The sequence below is a fragment of the Eubalaena glacialis genome, chromosome 4 (assembly GCF_028564815.1).
Source record: "Eubalaena glacialis isolate mEubGla1 chromosome 4, mEubGla1.1.hap2.+ XY, whole genome shotgun sequence".
Taxonomy (NCBI): Eukaryota; Metazoa; Chordata; class Mammalia; order Artiodactyla; family Balaenidae; genus Eubalaena; species Eubalaena glacialis.
The window spans coordinates 64,489,955-64,515,164 of NC_083719.1; the positions used below are offsets into that span (position 1 = coordinate 64,489,955).

Genomic DNA, 25,210 nt, shown 5'->3' on the forward strand with positions numbered 1-25,210 from the left:
CCTAGGATAAGCGAGAAAGACACAGCATCCATTGTCACATGTGAAGGAGTGGCAGCATTGAGGACAGGCCTTTGGAAGCAGAGGAGAGGGATCCGTGGAGACTAAGGTGCTAGAGGAAAGATTGGGGAAGGGGCGGGGGCAGGTAATTGATGATGCCAGGGAAGCGAGGGTGTCAGACACGTGGTGGGGAGACCTGAGCTTTATCCAAGGAGGCCCTGAGGAAGGGACTTTAGGGGCATCTAGATAAGCTCCGCATGATACCAAAGAGGAAACTGAGACCCTGAGAGACAAAGGGACTTTTCCAAGGCCACTCAGTAAGATAAGGTAAAAATCCCCAGTCTGTTATTTCTTCTATCACATTTGCTGCTCTCTCCTGGGAGGAAAGAAGAGAGTGGGGATGGAGTGGCAGAGAGATTTTGAAGAGGGGAGCTGAGGTGTCTCCTGATGTCCCTCATGAGGTGACTGCAGCCTTCAAGTCACAGGTGGCGAGGCATGCTGAGGGTGAAGGAATGGGACCATCCCGGCAGCGTGTGCTTAGAGTCTTGCCATACCGCGCCGTTATCAGCATTGTGAGTTGTTTGACGTTGCCCTCGGCAGCTAAGGTGATGGATCTGAAGTTGTTGGCCTAAGGGACCAGGGTTGAATCATCCATCCATCAGCACTGTTAAACTAATTCACTGGAGTAGAATTATACAGCAAGCTGCTCAGAATCTGTCTGAAATCCTGGGAGAGGTCTGTAAACTGCACACTTCAGTACACAATTGGATGGCAGTGATACTCTCCCCGCTGCGCTTTCTGTAAGTTTCAAAGCACGCACAGAATTTTAAATGAAAGGCCACAGAGCGGCTGCAGGCTTGAAAGCCTGCATTCTGCCCCTCCGCCTCTCTGTGGCCGCCTCTGGGAGAAGCCCGCCTGGCAAGTTCTGATGGTGTGATCAAAGGTGTGGAGCCTGGAGCAACCAGGACCTTAACTGAACATTGACAGAATCAGATGGCCTTGGTATTCACGTAGAGTGGAGCTGCTCTTTTGAGAGGCCTGCAGAATTGTGCTGCCTGGACTCACCTTTTGTCTTCAGATCTCAAATGGGTGTTCTGTGCTGCCAGGCAATCCTAGTAAAGTCACTTTCCTACACGCCAGGATTTCTAGTCCTCTCCTGTCTTCACATCTCCACCTTCCTCTCCATATTCGCTGAGGAGCTTCTCTCCTACTGTTTTCACAGCGAAAACAGAAAGGATGACCTCTCTCCTCCACTAGTTTCACCAGCCCACTGCGCTTGGACTCATCCTCTGGCTTCTCCCAGTGGTTCTGGAAGAATCATCCCTGCCCTGCTGTTGGGTCCACCCCTCCCTTTCCACATGCTCGAGAAGTATTCTCACGCAGTTACTACCCTTTCCTCTCTCATCCTCAGTTCCCCCTCTACCCAATCATCCCCATCAGCATGCCACCGTGTCCTTATATCACCCATTTTACCAGCTCCTGTTCCATTTCGCTGCTTGTTTTCAAAGCAAAATGTCTTGAACGAGTGAGCCATACTTAATGTCTCCACTTCATCACCTCCATTTCCCCCCAACCTATCCTCTTGGACTTTCACTCTGAAATGACTCTTGTCACCTGTGACCTACATCTTGCTGAAGCCAAAGCCCTCATGTTAGTCAGCCTCTCAGCAGCCTTTGGGGCAGCTGATCACATCCTCCATGTTGAAACACTTGTCCTTTTTGTCTCCATGACACCACACGTGCCAGATTTTCCTTTCACCTTGCTCTTCTCCCCCTTTTGGTCTCATTTGCTGGCTCCTCTTAACACAAAATCTCTACCGGTCGTGGGATCACAGGGCTCCATGTGGCCTTTTTTCCTGTCTTCGCTCTCTGCCTAAGTAAGGTCATGCAGCCTTATGATTCTAAGTACTATGTAAATGCTTGATAGTCTCCAATATACGTTCCCAGTCTGAGCCTTTCTATCTGAGTTTCAGGTTGTTATGCCTAAGAGCCTCATGGATATTGCCACTTAGATGTCTGAAAGAGACATCTTTCAGGTTAAAACCAAAGTCTTGATTTTTCTCCCTAAAACCTACCCTTCCCCAATGTCAGGAAATGGCATCATCATCTAACCTAGCTGCTCAGGCCCCACACAGTGGAACCATTCCTGATTCCTCTCTTTCCTTTAGACCTCGTTTTGGCTTCTTAGGGCTGCTGTAATAAATTACCTCAAGTGGTTGGCTAAACACAGCAGAAATGTGTTCTTTCATGGTTCTGGAGGCTAGAAATCTGAAATCAAGGTGGCAGCGGGGCCGTGTTCTCCAAAGGCATTGGAGAAAGAGTCCGCCTTGCCTCTGCCAACCTCTGGTGATTGCTGGCAGGCCTTGGTGTTCCCTGGCTTGTGGCCCCATAACTCTGTTCTCTACCTCTGTTGTCACAGGGCCTTCTTCCCTCTGGCTGTGGCAGTGTCCAAATTTCCTTCTTCTTATAACCATACCAGTCATTGGATTTAGGACCCTCCCTAATCCAGTTTGACATCTTAACTTGATTACTTCTGCAAAGACCCTGTTTCCAAATTAAATAACAACTGACATGTTCTGAGTGAACGTGAATTTGGGGAAACACTGTTCACTTCAGTACAGACCTCCACATCCAGTCCATCTGCGAGTCTTAGCCCCTCCGTCTCCAACAATTCTTACCACTGCTGCCACAAGCTTTGTGCAAACCTGCATCACCTGGACTACAGCCTCATACCTGGTCTTTCCCACACCACTGTGGCCCCCTCCAGTCCACACCACCCAAGGCAGCCAGAGGACCCTGTTTAGAGTGTCAGTGAAATCATGATTCCCTTGCACAAAACCCTCTGGCGGCTTCCCAATACCAGGGAACACAGTCCAGCTCTTTCACTTGGCTTGAAAGATGCTTGGTGATTTTGCCCACCCTCCAACTTCATCTCCCTTCTCCGGGCCCCATATTCTCTGGGCCTCAGCCACACTGGGACACTTTCTGGCCCTCAGTCAAGCTGAGCTGTCTTGTGGCCTTTTCATTCACCATTCTGCTTGAAACACTCTTCCCCCAGATCTTCATTTGACCATTTCCTATTCATTGTTCAAGTCCCAGCTCACCTGTCTCCATCCCCTCCTTAGAAAGACCTTCCCAACCCAGCCTAGCAAATGTCCTCTCTCTCTCTCTCTCTCTGTGTGTCTCTGTGTGTGTGTGTCTCTCTCTCTCTGTGTCTCTCTCTTTCTCTGTGTCTCTCTCTCTCTCTGTGTCTCTCCCTCTCTCTCTGTGTGTGTGTCTCTCTGTGTGTGTCTCTGTGTGTGTGTGTATGTGTGTGTCTCTCTGTGTGTCTCTCTCTCTGTGTGTCTCTCTCTGTGTGTCTCTCTCTCTGTGTGTCTCTCTCTGTGTGTCTCTCTCTGTGTGTGTCTCTCTCTGTGTCTGTGTGTGTGTGTCTCTCTCTGTGTGTGTGTCTCTCTGTGTGTGTCTCTCTGTGTCTCTGTGTGTGTGTGTGTCTCTCTCTCTGTGTCTCTGTGTGTCTCTCTCTCTGTGAGTCTCTCTCTCTCTCTGTGTGTGTCTCTGTGTCTCTGTGTGTGTGTGTGTCTCTCTCTGTGTCTCTGTCTCTGTCTCTGTGTGTCTCTCTCTCTGTGTCTCTCTCTGTGTGTGTGTGTCTCTGTGTCTCTCGCACGCACACACACACACGCACACACACTAGCCTGTTTACCTTCCACATGGCTCTTCTTTTCAATATCTGAATTTACCTTATTCATTTGTATGTAGATAATAATACCACTGACATGATTTATTATTTATTATTTCTGTCTCCCCCAGTAGAACGTAAGTTCCTGTAAGCAGCTAATTAGTTTCCCTTTGTCCACCTCTGTACCCCAGTTCCTATGAAAGTGATTGGCACAAAGACAGTCAGTATTCTGTGTCTGGTAAAATGGGCCTCCTTTGTGTTTTGTGGCTCCCACCCTCCCTCCCAAGGTATGTTTCATTTTCTACTGGCAAAATTTAGTGCTTTTATACATTGAAACTTTTTGTGTACATTCCAATGTTAACAATTGAGGGGGAGAAAATGGCCTATTTTTATCCCCCCTCCCCAACCATCTCTAAAATTCTCTGCAGTGGCTTCTTCAGAATAGCTCAGCTAATTCTGTAGCCATCCCCACTCTTTGCACACATAGGCACATGCTCCTTCACAACTGTTTACATGCTTTATACACACCTCCCGGGGTCAGGAGCTATCACTCATTGTCCCATCCCTGTCCCTGTGGAAAAGCATTTCTAGATGTGTGTGTAGCATTCTGTAGAAAGAAATGTAGAAGGATTTGGAAAATTACTATTATTTTGGTTTGTGGGGAAATTTTGCCTAATGCAAGGATAGGAATATTGTTCCACATCAGACTGGTGAGCTGCCTCTTATCCAGAAGAGGTAGCAGATGCCCATCAGAGAATTCAGATAACGTACAGAAAAATCGTCCTCCTTTCTTTTTTCAGGTAGTTGGTTATAAAGTTGGGCAGAAAAAGAAATAATTGGGAAATTTAAAGTTTGTTCCTTTTGTTTTTTGGTGTTCTTTACGTTAACCATTTCTAGAGCATTTACTGTATTTTCAAAGGCCTGGGTAATATTGGTTTTACTGTCAAGAAACTCTGACCAAGAGTATTAGATTTCTTGGTTTCTTTTAATATATTGCCATATTTTAATTTTCAAACTGGTTCAAGTTATTGTCTCCCACAAACCTGTGTCCCCTCTCAGTTTCTAGCCTGTCTCTTTCCTTCTTGTCTCAGCAGTTTTATTGAAAACTCATTTAAATTTGCTTATTCTGTGGCTTCACTTGTCCCCGACTCCTCAAAGGACCCCATTCTTCTTTGTCAGAAGTCACCGTTGCCCTCCATACTGGCTGTGTGTCCTTGTTGCATCTTTACACCAGCACAAAAGCTGATGGCAGCAATGGGAGGGCTGGAGCTTACATAGCGATAAACACGGGCAGCTAGCACTTCTTGTGAATAGGCATTCAGACAGGGTGTTTCAGTGGGAAGAGGCTGGATTTTAGAATCCAGTGACCTTGCCATAAATCCTGGCTCTGCTCTTACCATCTGTGACCTTAGGTGGCTACTGGACTTCTGAGTCTCAGTTTCCTCATCTGTAAAAATGAGGAATATATTTTATACAATTGTGAGAATTAAAAGAAGTAACACCCAATGGTTCTCAATAAGTTTTGTTTTAAACTTAGTATATAATCATTTCTTCAAGAATCTAAACAGCACATATTTTTTAAAATCCATGAGAACAATTCAGCTGACAGTCTTAGTTACTGATTTTCTTGAAAGGTGAAAGCAAAGGGAAGATACTGATTTTGCCATTCTTCATGTATTTTTTTTATCACAAATAATGATAGACCTGCTGAGCTTCTTTTCCTCATTCTACAAGGATGTGTTTTTTTCATTATTACAGTTAATTGCACTTAGAGAAAACCTCAGGTTAAACTGAGTAAGGAGAAGAACTTTACAACCCAAGGATAAGGACACACTTACAGAAAAATTGTTTTAAAACCCACTATGCAAAATTTGTTCATTGCCTCATTAGTCCTTTCACATTTCTGGCCATGTGCTTTGAGTGGGAGCTTACCTCCTCATCACACACACACACACACACACACACACACACACACACACATGCATCTCCCCGCCATCTCTGACACCTCCCCCACCATTGCCGTAGTGATATGAGTTTGAGGAAGGGGTATGATGCAGTTTGGGTCAATGAAATGCAAAGATGTTTTGAAGGCTTCTAGGTAACAAATTTCTTTATCTTTGGTGGAAAGTACCAGAAAGAATGCCCTCTCATCCTCTGGATGGTGTGATATGAGGTTATAAGTCTAGCATGGCCTTACCCATTTTTGCTACCTGGAAATGAGAGCAGAATTAAAGCACTAAAGAGAAGTAGACATGGGCCAGGCTAACATGAGCCTCTGAATCAAGCAGGATCTGAATCTAGAACTATCTCCAGATATATAAAATAGTAATTCCCTTTTTACTCTAAGCGAGTTTGAATTGGGTGTTCTGTCCCTTTGCAAACAAAAGATTGCCAACTAAGAGTCCATTAAAATAGGAGTAATTGAATGTACCAGTAGATTACTACACCAAATTTCCTACCATATACAGACTAAAGTTCAGTTTCCGTAATTGTAGCTATTCTAGATCATCTCTCAAGAATGCGTCTGTTAGCTTATAGACTCAGTGAATACTGTTATCACGACGTTCAGCACAGTGTACGTGCAAATCTGCTTGTCTGCATTAGCCCGTTTTTTTTTCAGTTTACTAGCTAATAAAGCCTCTTCATATCTAGGAAAATATTCTAGACTTGGTTCAGTGGACAATACGGAGACATTAGAAGTACTTGGTGCTGGAGCAGTAACAAATTAGAGGGATATTTGAGATTACTCTTGAAGAGACAGCACCGTGCTCATTTGCAGGGTTTTGAATTACACATTTTTGGTGTTTTACTTGTTTGGAGGCTATCTTCTCCCCATTTAAAGAGCCAGCTCCATGAGAGCAGGGACCACATCTCTTGTTCACCCAATACCTACAGAGAACCTGGAACATAGGTTGACAGATGCTACCAAAAAGTTAACAGTATTTGTTGACCTAATGGGAAAAAGCAAGGAGAGACAGAGAGGCGTGAGGTTTCCCACCTGAGAAGTGGAAACCATCGTTGTTCCATTAAGTCAACAGGAAAGTTAGGGTGGGGAGGCACTTGAGAGCAAAAAACATAAATTTGATTTTGGGATATGTTTTTTATGAGAGAAGAATGTGTCATTAATATGGAAATGTCTTGTAAGAAGCATTTCTTACAAAGAATGAGGGATTTGGGGAAACGGTGGAACTGGAGGTGTCAGGTTGGAATATGTAGAAAAACCCGTGGGAGAGAATCATGTCCCCGAGGGAGGGAGAACTGGATGGAGTCGGCTCAAGAACAGACCAGAAACCAAGGAATGAGGCAGAGGTGGACAACCTGGAGGATTGGGTGGAGAATGGGAAGAGTGTTTAGTGACAGAAACAAAGGGGGGACCATAAGAGGATGAGCATCCTCTGCTTGTTCCTTCAGACATGTTTCAGAGTAAGGAACGGACTTCGTTATCCAGAAATTCTGGGAAATTAATGCAGGTGGTTTAAACATAGTGCTAATAATCAGATTGTGTGTTATTAGTCACTTTCAAACTGTTTTATTGCAACCCACTCTCATACATTTTACATTTTGAGCCAGGATACACACACACACACACACACACACAACTGGTACAAAATTCTCTCTAAAGAATGCTCACTCTCACTATGTACAATCTACTCAGTTTTCATCTATTTCATTGTTTAAATGCTGATAACAACCCACTAAACTGATCTCACTGCCCATTAATAGATCATGACTGGAAGTTTTAAAAGCCCTGGTTTATATAATGGTCACATAGGAAATGTAATGAATTTGTGGAAAGAGTACACTTTGAGAAAATTTAAATTCCAGTTAGATAAATAAAAGTTTTCATTTAAAATCCATTACCGTATAAAACTCTGTAATGGTGCTATGTTCTTATCGCTCTTCAAAATTTAGAAAAGAGAATTAAGAGGACAGCAAGTACTTTCTCAAAATAGTCAAATAGCATCTTCTGTTTTAGCTTTAATAATATTTACCAACTTGCAAGTAAAACTTAAAGTCTAAACTTTGTATCCAGGCTATGAGGTATAATTTAAAGCACTCTGGCTTTGGAAATGGACAGACCTGGGCTCAAGTCCTGGTTCTGCCACTTTTTAACTCTGTGACCTTTGTCAGGTTTCTTAACCTCTCTGATTTCCTGTTTATTTGTCTGTCAATGGGGAAAACAACATTTACCCTACTTTGTTGCTGTTGTTGTTGAAGAAGCCGCATTACTCATGGTCCTATATTTGGTACGTGGTGGGCATGCAATAAATGCCAATTGTTATTATTTCAAGGGTTAAAATATAGACCACTTGTTAAGCTCCTAGCACAATGCCTGGCACAAAGAAACAATAAATATGAACGATTTTTCCAGCCAACAACCAGAGTAGAAATACAGTTGTAATCCAAGTGCACAGAAATGTACAAACCAATTATATGATTTTGTACTGCACATGATTTTTAAAGAAAGATATCTACTGGACAAAGTAAAGCACATGGATAACATTGATGTTATTGGAGCGATTGAATCCCATTTGTATAAAGTGAAAAATTATTCATCACTGTTGTGGCATTTTTCTTAATTGCCTCACTGATATAGTCATTAACGTGATCTCAATGCATTCATTCAATAAGCCTAAATTTATTAAGACCTACAATGCCAGGTACTGGGGATAAAATTATTCACAATAAGAAACGTTCTAGAAACGTGGTTAAAGTAACCAATAGTTAGCATTTACTTTTCCTTCCAGGCAGCCCATCACCATGGACCACTGACATCAATATTATCTCTGTGCTTTTTGGCTCTTCCTGATTGTACTCTAACTTTCCTCACCAAGTCAGAGGATGGCCTAAAGATGCTTTGTTGGCATTAACAAAAACTCCATGGTCCACTTCTTGGCGATCTACTTTAGATGTTAAAATACCTTCCCATGTTCAAGAATTCCTTGTCTTTGACAGTTTGTCCTCAGCTCTAACTGGACAAGCCCATAATCCACCTACATGTAATCTTATTTCCATCTCACCATTATTTTACTTGCCTCTTACAAAGTAGGCAGTGAAGTTAGCGAAGTATCACATCATTTGAAGTATAAAATGAAAAATTTCCTCCTTTTCTCTATTTTAAAATTTCCTTGCCTCCCTCCCCACTATATTGTATGTCCTGCTTGTGATAGATTTCAAGTACGTAGTCATCATGGCAATATGGTGGAAAAATGCCCTTAATTCAGATACATAGCATCTGCAGACACTTTCAAATAGTTTTCATTGGGAGTGCTGCAATTTTTGTTAAGAAAAATAACTGCTGAGTGCCTGTGTGCAAAGCTGAAGGGCCTACAAAGATGCCTGAGATAAAATCCCTTCACCAGGGAGTGTATAGTTTAATCAGAGAGATGTCGCATCTACCAATTGCTATAAGGGAGAGAATGACTCACAAGGTGTCGGGGGAAGGACCATAAAGTTGAATCTCATTCTTAAATTCACACATATGGTGATTTGGGTCTTATCACTTTTCCAGATGGCTTTTGTTGCCCAAATTAGCTTGTTTGACCAGTGCCTACAACTGAAAAAAAGACATGCATAAACTGGAAAGACAGGAATCTCAGGGTGACAGTATTACAGATGTGTGATGTTAGTAAAACAAACTCTCCTGGTATCTGTGGAGTTTGGTTGTGCTGTGACACTTGACAAGCGAAAGACGTTTAAAGCTCCACAAAGATTTGCTCTTTGCTCTTCCAAAAAATGGCATAAGAACTTCCTGGGGGTGGATCCATGATTTTAGGACAGAATGCCTTCTACATGGATATTGCCACCAATTCACTATGTGGTTTACATTTAAATTCAGAAATAAATATTGCCCAAGCAACCCCCAGCTTAGATGGTGGTTTGCAATAAGGAGGAAATCTGGCGAGTTGCAGAAAATTGTTGCTCTGATCACGGAGCTTTAAAATCTGTGAAAAATGGGAATCTTTTTCACTGCTTGATCAACAGATGGAGGTCTTTGATCTTAGAAATACTCTGTCAATTCTATTTAAACCACCAATTTAGAAATTCCCTAAACCAGATACATAAACTGTCTATCTGAGGGGCATACCTGTAGTAAATCCTGGTAGATCAAGTTTTATTAACGGGGCTGCTGCTTACTCATTAACTGAAGTTGCCTTAACTGTGCTCTCATGTGCTCAGCTGATATGGATGGTCTTGCTGTAATATAGCATGTGGGTCCACACTCCCAATCAGACAGCCAGTCTCCCCTCTTTCCTGTTTTCTACCTCTTTATTTTTTTATTTTTTTTTTAACATCTATATTGGAGTATAATTGCTTTACAGTGTTGTTAGTTTCTGCTGTATAACAAAGTGAATCAGCTATACGTATACATACATCCCCATATCTCCTCCCTCTTGTGTCTCCCTCCCACCCTCCCTATCCCACCCCTCTAGGTGGTCACAAAGCACCGAGCTGATCTCCCTGTGCTATGCAGCTGCTTCCCACTAGCTGTCTGTTTTACATTTGGTAGTGTATATATGTCCATGCCACTCTCACTTTGTCCCAGTTTACCCTTCCCCGACCCCGTGTCCTCAAGTCCATTCTCTACGTCTGCGTTCTTTATTCCTGTCCTGTCCCTAGGTTCTTCAGAACCTTTTTTTTTTTTTTTTTCACATTCCATATATATGTGTTTGTTTTCTACCCCTTTAGCTCTTTGTACTGCATTTGGATAATTTTCTCAGATCTGTTTTTCAGATCTCTTTACAGTTTACTCTTTCTTTATTCAACTGGGTCTAACCTGTATTTATTTATAATATCTATCCACGTTTTAAATTTCAACTTGTCTATTTGTCAGCAGTAATTGAAAGAATAATTCCATTAATTTGAAGACATTTTATGTGGTTCTTGTAAAATTTGACTTGAAATATTTTGAATTCTTTTCACATGTTTTCAGTTCCTACTTTTATATCTTTAGACTTTATAAACATCCTAATTTTAGGATATTTGAACTAGAACTATTGCATAGTTCTAGTTTCTGAAATTCTTGGTGGTGGTGGAGGGGGGGGTGAGGTGGGGAGCTCCTGATCCCTGTGTCTACAGACCCGTGTTCATGGTGGATGGCTTGTGTGTTTTGTACTTTGGGATTGTGAGGTTTTCTTCAGAGGCCTTTATTGTTGGTCATCCAGTATAGGCTGAGGGTGAGCGTTTGTCCCTCTGGAGAGGTTTTGTGTGTGCTTTTGTCAGGGCCTCCAGAGTTATCACTGGCTGGGGCCAGCCAGTAGTGGTTCAATCTGGGCTTCGAACCTACATGAGGTGCGCCTGTGGTTATCAGTTCTCAGGGAGCCTTTGTTTCACCCTCACTGAGATCCAGGCTAAGACAGTCAAGTTTCGTAACTGTCTCCTTTTGCAGGTTGGAGAATTTCTTTTCCTAATCCTCTCTTGGGCAGAGGGGATGGTCTTTCGAGAGTTCCAACTTTATGTGGGAGTCTCAGTTCTAATTCTGTCACTCACACTTCCTGGGCCTTCGTCTCCTGAATCACGTGGATTTACAATCCACATCTCCTGTTACCAAGACTGGTAAACTGCTCTCCTCTTAAGGCAGACAGCAATAATTCAGAGGCTTAGTTCTGGTTTTCAGATCTCTCTGTGTGTTTGACCCTGGAAAATTCCTTATTTTCTTGAGAACTCAGCTGTGCATTTAAAAAGATATTTATTACATTTTACCCAGAATTTCTAAGCTTCTGATAGCAAAAGATGTTTTCAAGATATCTAGTCTGCCAAGAGCACATCATCATCCTCTGACAGTGTCTGCTAGTGGGTGGAAGATGCCTGTCTACAGTCAAAGAGGAGTATGGAGAAGGGGCCCCTGCCCTTTAGAAGCTCATGGACTTTTTCGTCTAACTCATTCATAGGTTCTGATGACTGTTCGTTCAGTCTTTCACTGAATCATCCTTACATTTGTAGCATATTCAAATAAATAGTTAGTTCCTACTATCCAAGCTTTTGTTCATTTATTCAGCAAATACATATTGTGTCCAGCATCTGCTACATGCCGCATATGTGCTCACGCTCAGCAAAAACATATCTGATCCTTATCTTCATGGAGGACACAAATAATCACATAAATAAATGTAAAATTGCAAATGTAGCAAGTGTCAGAAAGTAAACGTGCATGTTGCTGTGAGATGTGCGATGGGGGATTTACCCAGCTCAAGCCAGGAAGGGCTCATTTGGGTAAGTGAAATAAGAGTGGCTTTCACTGAGTGAAAGACGGTATATGCAAAGGCGCTGGGGTGAGGATGAGGGGCTGAAAGAAGGGTGGTTAAATGGAAGAGGAAATAGTGAGAAGAATATGGTCTCAGAAAAGGCTGAGAGGGAGCTAATAGCCAAACCATGGACGACGTTGTAGGCTGTGTTAAGGAGTTTTGTATTTATCCTGAGTCATTGAAGGGCTTTAAACAGGGGAATGACACATCTAATTTGCCCTTTGGAAGATCTTTCTGACTTCAGAAAAGAGAACAGATTTGAGGAGGCAGGAGTGACAATGAAACTAGTTAGGAGGCTATTGTCAGTGGACTAGATGATAATTGCTGGAGCTTGATGCCGGTTTTGGCTTTGTGGATATGATGACATGGACAGATTTGAGATTTATTTTGCAGGTAAAATTATCAGGGAGAAGAAGAGAGATGGCCTAAGAACAATTCCAAAGTTTCAGGCTTATGTAACTGGATGGCTGATGGTGTTCCTTTACTGAGATGGGGAACACTGGAAAAGGACAAGGTTTGGTGGAAAGGCCATCGGTTTTTCTTTTGCACATATTGAGTTTGAGGTTTTTGAAACATCTAAGAGGAAAATATCAAGAGGCAGTTGGATATATGGGTCTAGAGTTCGGAGAAGAAATCTTGGGACATAAATATGTGAGTAATTTTTTATAGGTGATCATTAGATGAGATTTCCTATGGAGAGATGATAGATAGCCCTTGAATATAGAGACATGGAGGTTATTGGTGACTTTAATAAGCTCCCACTGTTTTCTCAAGTACCATTCTAAATGCTTAACATGCACTAACTTAATCTCCAAACAAGTCTCTGAGGTTGGTACACTTATCCCATGCAGTACATGAGGAAACTGGTCACCAAAGAGGAGCCATAACTTACATAGTAGGAGAACAGGGATTTGAACCCAGACAGTCTGGCTGTGGAGTTCATGTTCTTAACCACTATGCTATACTGCTTCTCAATACGTGGGTGCACAAGGAAGTATTTGTATCATCTGTGAGCCAAGGCTCATCCATCTACAGATATTGAAAATGTTTGTGGTTATATAATGCCTTTGGAGCAAAAGTATAAACTAATGTTGATTCAAATACTTTGTTAAAACTCCTTCTTGGCTTTATATTATATAACAAGACAGGCACAAATGGAAGTGTCACTAGACCGGCTTTAGCTTCAATAAGTGGCCTTTAACAAATATGTGCACATTATTCATTTAATTGCACCTGTAACTATGTGGTGGCCTCGCTGCTGAGGGTATAATAGGTAAGTAAGCAGAACCCACAACAGTCTGAAGCCACTTGCTCCTCTGCCAAGATGTGTCATTTGTGAGTTTCATTAACCAATGTCCCAAAATAGGTAACCTTTTCCAGGTCCCTGGGGAGTGGCTTTAACTACAACATGTGTGTGTTTCTTTTCCTCCTAAGGATTTAACAACACCGAGAGAACATGTGACAAAGAGTTTATCATACGTAGAACAGCCACCAATCGCGTACTGAACGTCCTCCGTCACTGGGTCTCAAAGCACGCACAGGTAATTCAGTGGCCTCGGTAATTACTTTCAAAGATTTTTTTTAAAACCAACTTTTTAAATCATTACAACGCCTTCTGATTCTTTGGAGTTGGAGTTTGAAACCTTGAAATTGGAACATAGGAAGGGAAGAAACTGGAGGGCGGGCATACAGATCAAAGCAAACTAACGTGTACCGCTAACATCTGCTGTTTCAGATCTACAAAGGGCATGACACAAGAGATCAAGCAGGGCTCCCCTCTTCCCTCATCTCTCAGGCAACAGCACCCACTGTGGGCACTAGAGCTGTGGCAGGGCCACTGTCCCCTGCCACCTGGGAGCACTGTTCACAGGGCCCTCTCTGTAAGTGGAGTTGGCTCAGCTGGGGTGGTACCTCCTGGAAGTAAACGGCAGGTGCCCCTGGAAGTAAGCAGCATTCTGGTACCAGACACTCTGGTGTCTGGTCAGGGAGTGTTTTCTCAGCCTGATTCAGAAGATACTTTGCCTCATGCCCTTTGATGTTTTGGTTTCTAGTACAGTTGTCTCTTGAACAATGTGATGGTTAGGAGCACCAGCCCTCTGCGCAGTGGAAAATTTGCATATAACATAGTTGGCCCTCTGTACCCATGGTCATGTGATATATGTTGTTCCTCCACGTCTGAGGATTCAGCCAACTACAGATTGTGCAGTACTGTAGAACTTACTATTGAAAAACATCCACATACAAGTGGACCCATGCAGTTCAAATCTGTGTTGTTCAAGAGTCTAATGTACTCTGTTTTTAAATTGCATCATGCTGACAGGACACCTGCTTGTTATCTATTTGTGTGTTTTCAGTGCAAGTTTATAGAATTTATATGGATTTCACCATCTCACAAAATGAAGCAAGGGCCCCCTTTGCCTCATTGATTCAAGGCATGAATTGTGCCAAACAGTGCCCCCACTGCCAAATAAAGGGTGGGCCCTCCTGGACACTGGCTGGCTAGCACCCAGCAAGGAGAGTTTGAGAGAGAGAAGGGGGCCCTTCATGGCTCAGATCAGAACACGGGAAACATAAAATGTGAGTTAGCTAATGAGTAGAGAAAAAGAAAAAATGCAAGGAATTCCCATGGCTCACTTCATTATATTCTCAGAGGTCTACCGCCTGGCCCTTGGTAATGAACGCTCATCAGAGAGAGTCACACGAGGGCCAGGCTTCTGAAACCCCTGTGGCAAGACAATTCACTAATTGGGACAAGTGGGATTTGGACCTCACCACCAGTTAGCCTGTGACAACTCTTAAATACTAATTAAAATAAAAACAAAGACAGCACATTAAATAAAGTATGTAAACATTTCATCTTACACATCTTTAGTAAATAAAAATGGATCCTGTATGACCCAAATTCTGAGAACCATCCTTAGCTCATTGGAAATGTCTAGTCTCTCTTTTGCACAGTCTCAGTGAGCTGCTTTGAATCCCTTTTGCCTCATTGCAGATAAAACATGATAGTGATGTTTCTCTTGCACCTGACCGTCCATCCCATCATCTCTGGGTTTTGACTCAGAGTCTTGGCTTCTGATTCCTGGATCCGACAGTGGCTTAGAGATGCAGAGTAGCTTCGATAGACAAAATTGAGCAGATGCTAATTAGCTCTCTTCCCCGGTCACAGCTTGGCCCCTGCAAGTTCATGCCAAGACTCAAAGTCACAGCCCAGGTTTCCCTGGCCCCAGCTCCCTCCTCTCCTCCACATCTTCCCTCAGGAGCTCTAACCCTGCTTCCCCATCAGCCTCACTTTCCTTTTATCAATCCCCAGTGCCCTCTTCTTCTTTTTTTTTTTTTTTTATAAATTTATGTATTTATTTGTTTTTATTCTTGGCTGTGTTGGGTCTTCGTTTCTGTGCACGGGCTCCCTCCAGTTACTGTGAGCGGGGGCCACTCCTCGCCATGGTGCACGGGCCTCTCATCATGGTGGCCTCTGCAGTTGTGGCACGTGGGCTCAGTAGTTGTGGCCCACGGGCTTAGCTGCTCCGTGGCATGTGGGATCCTCCCGGATGAGGGCTCGAACCCGTGTCCCCCGCATTGGAAGATGAACTCTTAACCACTGCACCACCAGGGAAGCCCAGTGCCCTCTTTTTCAAATCTCAAACAGGGATCCCTCACAATTCACATATAACTCTTATAGTAGCTGGAAAAGTACCACAAATCAAATTACAGTAGGCTGGGGTTATTTTACTTTTGGTAGAGAGAATTCATGATGGGAAGAGATTGGTGTGCTGAATCCGTCACTTATAATTAAGAGATTTAGAGCAAAATGTTATCGTCTGATTTGATAGCTACCTTGTCCATGCATGTATACATGTGTGCATACAGGCAATATCAAGTTGAATAGCACCAAGCCCTTGGAATAGAAAATGGATTGATGTGAAAGCAAGAATCTCTTTATTCAGATTGTCCTGGTGGCCTTTAGTTCTAATCCAAAAAGCCCCTAGGTGTTATCTTTTGTTTGGACAGTTCAGATACTTTGCAGCCTGTTACTTCAGATGTGCTCACACATGGGAAAGCACTTTGTAATCAATTCCAATTAGGGAACGACACTGGGAAGCCCAGCTTCCCAGACCCTCTCCACATCAGGGGGTACATCGCTACATGTGTGGATGGTACAAATTGCTCAGGCATCCAGTCTATTCTCCCGTCAGGATTACGGTATAAAATTTAGACCCCGATGTGCCAAAGGCAGTTCTTACCACTCACTCATTTGTCTTTTCTTACCTTCCCTGCACGAGTGAGTGGATTGCGGGGATCTGCGGTTAGTGTTCGATGGTCCTGGCATAACTTCGTCATGTGCACAGCCTGTCACCTTCGTCATTCAGCCGAGTTCTCCATCGTCCTCTGTGTAAGCGCGTGAGGTGCAGGGTGTTTCTGTAACATTTCTGCTTTTTGGCAAGTGCTTTAGGACTTTTCTTTGCTGGTGTCAGTGTCCAGGTCTCCTTTCCTCCCTTTACTGATTTGCTTTAGGCTTGACTTGAGCCCAGGTCTGTCCATTCCAAAGCCAGAGTGCTTTTAATTACAGCTCATGGCCTGGATCCAAAGTTTAGGCTTTAGGTTTTACTTGCCAGTTGGTAAACAACACTTACAAGAGAAGTTGCTGTTTGACTATTTTGGGAAAGTAAGTGCTTTCCTTTTAATTCTCTCTTCTGAATTTTGTAGAGCAGTAAGGGCATAGCACCATTATAGAGTTTCATATGGTAATGGATTTTAAACAAAACCTTTATTTATCCAACTGGCATTACAAGTAAAATGTAATTAAATTCAATTTTAATTACATTTTATTTTAAATGTAACTAAAATTAAAATGTACTCTTTCTCCAAATTCATTACGTTTCCTATGTGACCATTATAGAGACCAGCCCAGTCATAATCTCTTAATGGAGAGCGGAATCAATTTAGTGGGTTGTTACCAAGAGCAGGTCAAGGCAGGCTCTTGGTAATGGATTAGTAAACAGTTCCAGTGGACAGAGCTGGTTCAGCTCACGGTCCTAGAGGCCCCATTGTGTGCCCAGCGTCTCCTCTCACCACTGTGGCACAGCCCTAGCCAGGTGAGTTAGAGGAGGTGGGAGCGTGGCCCCTGACTTGAGGGACCCTAAGTGGGGTGACCACCACGGTGCTTAAAGAAGGATTAACAGCACAGCTTGATGCCTTTATTCAGGTTTATCTAAAGGTCTCTACTCTTCCAAAGGCAACGTCCAGCTGTGAGATGAGACTGCTGGTCAGAAAACTTGGGCTATAATCTGACTCTGCCAGTTAACCCTCATCTTTGTTGTCTTTGGTTTTCACATCACAAATGAAGGGCTGGGACAAGAGGGGTTTTGTTATCTGATTCATTCAGTACCAGTTGAGTCCATTTAAGGAAGAATGTAGCATTATTGTGGCTACCTGAAGTAGTAGCTTTTAAAAAAATGAGTAGGGAGTTGTCCTCATTTCACAAAGCAGTGCAGCATGCTAACAATTGCATTTTTTCTCACATGGTAGACTAAGTAGGGACACCATTGCAGTTTGCAGAAAACAGAAAAGCCACAGCGAAACAAGATGTAAATTTGTCTCCAAATGATCTAGAAAATCGAGTCTCCTACAAAGTATTGGATATCATGCATTTATTTCTCATTTCTCATCAAAGGTAACTAATATCGGCAGATACTACCCTGAACTTATTTCAGGAGAAATGAAGAGTTGCAGAAGTATGGGTGTTGGTTCTCCAGAGATAAAAAATTTCCCTAGGATGTCACCTTCAACTCTCCCCATCCCCCCAAAGGTAGTGCTAGAATGCCATTTCTTCTCCTGGAATCTTCTAGCCTTTTCTTTAGTATTTGGTAAGGCTAAAATGTTTCCTTTTTTTCCTGATTCTAAACATTTTCATCTGTGAACATACTCTGCCCTGATCGTTCCTCATTTTGTTGTGCTTTTTCACTCATTTTTTTCCTTTCGTGTTGAAAGTGCAGCCACAAGGCCGAGCTGAGTTTCCCCCATACTCCCTGTCTATGGACCAGCAGGAGAAGCGGCAGCCCAGAGTCGGGGACGACCTGTGGTTTCCTTCCAGCTCCGCCACTGTATCTTCCCTGGGGCCCTGAGCTGGTCACTCAGTCTCTCTGGGTGCTCATTTCCCCCTCTAAAAAAGAGAACAACCATCCCTGTTTTACCTCACCTAAGGAAGTGGTGAGAATTAAAGGTGACGTTGGATTAAGAAGCATGAAGGACATAAAGTACAACATAGGTGCCTATGACTATACCCCTTCCAGCTGAGGCCAGGAGAGATACGCACTTCCTCTCTCTCCAGCCAGCCTGGAAGCTCCGTCCAGACAGGGATCTTTGTATCTCCTTTCACCGGCTCCGCAATGCTGAGTACATGGTGGAGGCCCAGTAATAGTTGTTGAGTTTATATTTTAACGTTGCTGTTGTTCATTCTCTCCAGGAAGTCGTTTTCTAGCCTTTAAAGTTTCCAAAGTCAGCCAAGACAGAGACTACAACCACTAGTGGACCAGAAATCAGGGCTGTGTGTAGAGAGAATCTGAGTAAAGGGAGTGTTTTCACTAGGTGTCCACACCCTTCTTAAGGGTGTCCTGCCGGACAGCCTTACGTGTCAGTCACACAATTCCAAGGTGTCTGCATATTTCAGGACTGAAGAGCTTTTTTAAAAAAATTTTTAAATTGAAGTATAGTTGATGTACAATATTTTATAAGTTACAGGTGTACAATATAGTGAGTCACAATTTTTAAAGGTTATACTCTATAGCTATTATAAAATATTGGCTATATGCCCCATGTTGTACAATATATCCTTATAGCATATTTTATACACACTAGTTTGTACCTCTTAGCCCCTTACCCCTATATTGCCCCCCCTCCTTCCCTCTCCTCACTGGTAACTACTGGGGTATTCTCTATATCTGTGAGTCTGCTTCTTTTGTGTTGTATTCATTAGTTGTTGTATTTTTTAGTTTCCACATATAAGTGATATCATACAGTATTTGTCTTTCTCTGTCTGACTTATTTCACTTAGTCTAATACCCTCCAAGTCCATACATGTTGCTACAAATGGCAAAATTTCATTCTTTTTTATGGCTAATATTCCATTGTATATATATGTGTGTGTGTGTTTGTGTGTGTGTGTGTATGTGTGTATCTCACATCTTCTTTATCCATTCATCTGTTGATGGACATTAAGTTGCTTCCATATCTTGGCAATTGCAAATAATGCTGCTATGAACATTGGGGTGCGTGTGTATTTTTGAATTAGCGTTTCTGCTTGTGTCCTCTGTGCACAGCCAGGGAGGGACTTGGAGGCTGGCTATAGACAGCTCAGATCTACACTCGAGTCTCTGTGGAAGGTCTCGTTTGTTTAATCTATAGCAATTTTGATTTTCCTGAGTTGTCTTATTGATCAACTAATTCTGAAAAAAATACTCTGTCCACTTGTTTGTGGGATTTTACAGACCACGGAATGGCACTGATAAAGGAGCCTGCAGCTGGGTCCGCAGGTTACGACTTGCTTCATCAGACAAGGGGTACCATCTGAATGACAAGTGGCTGAGAATGAAACCGTCATTTATTTTCTTAATTGTAGGCTAGAGGGAATTAGCCTACATGTTTTAAAAGTGTAAGGTCAGACAGAAATGGCCTACTTACATAAAAATTTTCTTCCCAAAGGAGTTTATGGAGGGAATATTGCTACTCCCTTTTCAGTTTTCTCACCTCCTTCATTCATTTACTAATAAGAACTGAGCCCCAGGGTGTGCCAGACACTGGGGTAGATGTGAGCATAAGCAAAATCCAGACATTGACGGAGTCGGGGTAGCAGACCTTACGTCTCCAGCAGAGAGATCTCCAAAAATCCCACCAAGTGCCACAAAAGGGGGAGCTAGCCACTGTCCCATCCACCACATCCAGTAGGAACCAGCCCAGGCTCCACCTGTTCCAGAACATCAGGTTACCTTCTTTCCCTGGAAGGTCAGAAGTGATAGCAAGAAAGCAGAGAGGAGGTTGTGGAGAGAGAAGAAGGGGCCTCCCATGTGGGCTTCTAGGCTTGAGGCAGGCCAGGCAGAGGCAGGAGGGAAACGGCTTATTCTGGACTGAAATGGAACTTCGATTAATATATTGGATTGGACATTTTGATTGAAGAGATTGTTCTTGTAAGTAAAGCTTCTGGATGACTTTAGTGCCTGCCCTAAAGGGTGGGGAAGGATGGCCTACAGAGCAATTTAATGAGATCTATGAAAAATAGTACCACCGCCTGATTATTTCATTATTGTTCATGGTACAGGAAGTGTCGGTCGCCTTGGCAAGAGTAATTTCACAGACTTTATCAAAATAACTCAACTCTTATGTTTCTAACTCACTTCAGTCCTCTTACCTTCATTGTATGATGGACCAAGAGCATATTTAGCTGCTGATGAAGAACTCCTTAGTTTATATGCTTTTTTTGCATTTTATTGAGATATTACATACTTCAAATAAAGGGCACTGAACATGGGTATAACTCAATGACTTTTTACCTATGAACACACCTGTACAACTCCCACCCTGAACAAGAAATGGAACATTTCTAACACTGGAGAGGCCCCTCCCAGTCAAGTGTCCCTCTTCCTGGGCATTGCTCAGTTTTCTGTTACTTTTAGTATTGTTCTTATTGATATTATATACTTGTTATATATCAGGATTAAGCCCTTTATCTGCCAATTACATTCATTTCCCCCAGTTTGTTCTTTTTAAAAAAAAATTTGTATAGTTGATTTACAATGTTGTGTTAATTTCTGCTGTACAGCAAAGTGATTCAGTTATACGTATATTGAGTTGGCCATAAAGTTCATTTGGGTTTTTCTGTAACTTTTTGGCCAACCCAATATATACATTCTTTTTTATGTTCTTTTCCATTATGGTTTATCACAGGATATTAAATATAGTTCCCTGTGCTATACAGTAGGACCTTGTTGTTTACCCATTCTATATATAATAGTTTGCATCTGCTAACCCCAAATTCCCAATCCATTCCTCTCCCACCTCCCCTCCCTCTTGGCAACCACAAATTTGTTCTCTATGTCTGTGAATCTGTTTCTGTTTTGTAGATAGGTTCATTTGTGTCACATTTTAGATTCCATGTATAAATGATATCATATGGTATTTGTCTTTCTCTTTCTGACTTCCTTAGTATGATAATCTCTAGGTTCATCCATGTTGCTGCAAATGGCATTATTTCATTTTTTCTTATGGCTGAGTAATATTCCTGTGTGTGTGTGTGTGTGTGTGTATATATATACATATATATATATATATGTATATATATATATATGTATATATATACCACATCTTCTTCATTCATAAATGCCCATCATAAATGTCGATGGGCATTTAGGTTGCTTCCATGTCTTGGCTATTATGAATAGTGCTTCTATTAACATAGGGGTGCATGTATCTTTTAGAATTATTATTTTGTCCAGGTATATGCCCAGGAGTGGGATTGCTGGATCATTCAGCAACTCTATTTTTAGTTTTTTGAGGAACCTCCGTACTGTTTTCCACAGTGGCTGTACCAACTTACATTCCCACTAACAGTGTAGGAGGGTTCCCTTTTCTCCCTCTCCAGCATTTATTATTTGTAGACTTTTCAATGATAGCCATTCTGACAGGTGTGAGGTGGCACCTCATTGTAGTTTTGATTTGCATTTCTCTAATAATTAGCGATTTTGAGCATCTTTTCATGTGCCTATTGACCATCTGTATGTCTTCTTTGGAGAAATGTCTATTTAGGTCTTCTACCAGTTTTTCGATTGGTTTTTTGTTGTTGTTGAGTTGTATGAGCTGTTTGCATATTTTGGAAATTAAGTCCTTGTCAGTCACATCATTTGCAAATATTTTCTACCAGTCCGTAGGTTGTCTTTTCATTTCGCTTATGGTTTCCTTTACTGTGCAAAAGCTTGTAAGTTTGATTAGGTCCCATTTGTTTATTTTTGCTTTTATTTCTATTACCTCCCCCAGTTTGTTCTTTTACTTTTAACATTGTGTATGATACTTTTAAAATTTATATTCATAAGGGTGTAAGTATGTATACATTTATAAGAGGGTTTTCTATATACTTTATCATAGAAATATATACACACATATACACATACTCACACAGACGCTATTAGTCTTTTTATTAAAAAATATATTCTATAATGCTATTTGTATGCTACTGTATATTAGCTGCATGGTAGGGTATAAAAATAGGTCAACTGAAAAGGAGGCAGTTATGAGGTGGCAGTTGTCACTTTATAGTCATTCTTACTTGTATCCTTTACAAACTAGATTAACTACCATATATGCGTATCAAGGAAAGGACAAAGAAAGAACAAACCTAGTAAATTTTTACCATCCGCAACTGATTGTCAGAGTGAGAGAGTGCTTAGGGAAAACAACAGCTTTCAAAAATTCTAATATGAAGCCTATTGTATTTGAGTAGCCCAAAATAATCTTTTAAACGAAAAATAAATATTATTATATAACCTTAAAAAATATATTCTATAACACTTTCTGAACACAATTAACAAATAAATGTAGCTTGGGGTATCAGACAGGAATTAGCAGCCCTCACAGCCCCACTCTGTAGTCACTCAGAGCAGCAGAGGTGAAAGTTCTTACGCCTCCAAAAATCCTAGTAGGAGCTGAACCCAGGTCGTCTGTCCATGTTCCATGGATCCCGAGCAGAGGGGCCTTCAGAATCTTGTTGGAAAAGCAAGATGATGTGGGTAAGAGCACAGGCTTCAGAGTCATAGTTGCCTGGATTGAAACCCTGCCCTATCGTGTGTCAGCTGTGTGGCTGAGCAAACTGTTTAGCTCCCCCAGGCCTCCATTTCTTCTTCTATAAAGTGGGGATGGTACTACTTACTCCTCCTTGTGACTGTGAGGGGTTACGGAAGGTAACTCCTGTTAGAGTAACTGTTCTAGATGGATGCTCAGAACACTGTGGATGGCTGCTCTTGGTAGAGCCCTGTGAGGGTGCATCTGGGCTGAACCCAGGCTTTCAGACAAAATGCCATTACCCCTATTTGACCAGTGAAGCCGTTAGGTCTCAGGGAGGTTCGATCAGCACTGCCCAGTGAACTTTCTATAGTGGTGGAAATGTTCTACATGAGTAGCATCCAGAATAGTAGCCTCTGGCCCCGTGTGACTAGTGGCTACAGAATAACAAACACAGTTCCGGGTGTCCCCGGGAACCCAGCTCTGACGTCTGGCTCAGAATTCTTTCCACGCTCCCCTGCAGTGCCCCGTTCCTTGGAAGCAGGAACCTGATGGGTGGTCCCCGCTATGGCCCCAGTGAGCCTGCTGAAGAGGGACACACCCATACTGGGCTTATGTAGACAAAAGCAAAACCTTTATGTGACATTGGTGTTGGGGTTATAAATCTGACAGAGGAGATGATGGCTTTTTCCCAGTAAGGAAGCACAGTGAGCATCCTTAGGTTTGGTTCGGGCCGGCAGCCCCAGGCCAGCGGCACAGTGGGAACATGCCCTGTTGACTTACTGAGGCAGAAAAGTGGGTGCGGCTGTGATGACCAGTGCTTAGTGTGTTCAAAGACCTCAGGGATCAGGGTGTCCTAAAATGGGAGTTTATCATTTCATCTCTTCTGTTTCTTATTTTGACAGATGACAGGGGGCCCTTTAAATTTTTTTAATTTGTTGACGTTGCTTAGTAAAACACAAAATCCAGCCTCAGATTAAAGCACTAAGTTCAGATTTATCCTTTGCTGCAAATCTGAAACGGAGGTTGGACCAGGACAAGCACAGTACAGACTTTTGTTGTGGGCGGGAGAATGAAATGCATAAAAAAGAACCAGCTACTGAACAGGCAGCTCCCATCGCCTCGACGGACAGCTCTCCGCCTGCTTCCGGCCCTGTCCTCTCCTCGGGCTCAGCCCCCTCCTTGTCTATACCCGCTCCTACGAGTCTGCCGTGGAGGACTTGCCCTGTCCGCATGCTCTGCCCAGTGTCTGCTCCTGGGCCACAGATCTTCTTTCCACTCACAAGGCAGCCTTCAGAGTAGGGCTGCCTGATCTTGGAGCTTTCTCAGGAGAAAGAGTGCTTCCCTGTCCACAGTACTCTCTGCCACACGTGGGTGCTTCCTGACCTCACACTCCTAAAGATGCCCAGGACTTTACAAACGCCCCGTTCCCGAATCCTCACCACAGCTGGATGAGATTTCCCAATGTCCACTCCCAGGGGAGATGTGCCCCTGGCACGAGCTGGGAGGAGGGGTGATGGGATTCCAGGCAAATGATCTCTGAGCCAGCCTGAGGTTTGAGATTGTCTTAGTTACAATATGGGACATACCATCTTTTACGGGAAATTGAAAACCTAACCCCCCACCTAGAAGGCAGTTTCCTCTCTGAGGATGCATTCTGAATGACAGACTCCCAGTGTTTTCAAAACATTCTTTAACAATACTGTATTGTTTAAAGCAGTTTTCAAATACTAAGTCCTTTACTCCTCACTCCAGCCTTTTGAGAGAGGGAAGGTATAATCCCAGCTTTGTAGATGGGGAAATTGAAGGCTGGAGATGAAACAGTTTGCCCAAGATGATGCAGGTGGCAAGTGGCAGAACCAGGTTTCACACCCGGGCTGCTGGTCGCCCAGCTCAGGCTCCTAACCAACAATCTCACAGCCTCCCCATCTCGCCGGCCAATGCTTGGGATGCAGACCACTCAAAAGTGTAAAGTAAAAAGCCACTTCTGACTCAAAACAGTGAGCGTATCATATGTTAGCACTGACACTGCTTCCTCTCTCGAAGTCTTCTCTTAGAAAAGTTACTTTCGTCCTAGACTCTGTGTCACTTAGACAAAGGATTTGTATTTGCTAAAGGTTGACGTGGGGCAGAGCCCTTTCTCCCTTCCAGAAACCACTGCAGTGCCTCCTGCATTCAGAGAGTGATCAGCAGGCTCCTGTGTACCAGTCTCCGCCGGTCACTGGCCAGGGCAGGAGTTGGGGCTGGTGCTGTCCACGGTCACGGGTCAGAAAACCCCCGCTATTCTCCAGGCCTCGGGACCCCAGACAGTCCCCCACTATCCCAGGTGGATCGGGATGCAGCCCCACCGCTCAGGGGCCCCTAAGTACAAGGAGGCTTCTGGGCCTTCCCTTGCCAGCGGGTTCTGGGGGGGATGCCGGGAACAAGAAGAGAGAATTCAGTCACAATGTGAGATGCTGGCAGCTATGAAAAATTTATTTTTAATGATAAATTAGTCATCTACTGCTTCAACCTTGCAAATGCTT

At 42.9% G+C, this 25,210-nt stretch overlaps 1 protein-coding gene across 1 annotated transcript in view; it reads left to right on the top strand.

Moving 5' to 3' along the window:
* RASGRF2 (Ras protein specific guanine nucleotide releasing factor 2) overlaps nt 1–25,210 on the top strand; it is a 224,169-nt gene that overhangs the window by 160,187 nt on the left and 38,772 nt on the right. Inside the window, exon 18 of the mRNA XM_061187956.1 lies at nt 13,353–13,459. Coding sequence (XP_061043939.1) covers nt 13,353–13,459 — 107 coding nt within the window. The remainder of the gene's footprint in view (nt 1–13,352; nt 13,460–25,210) is intronic.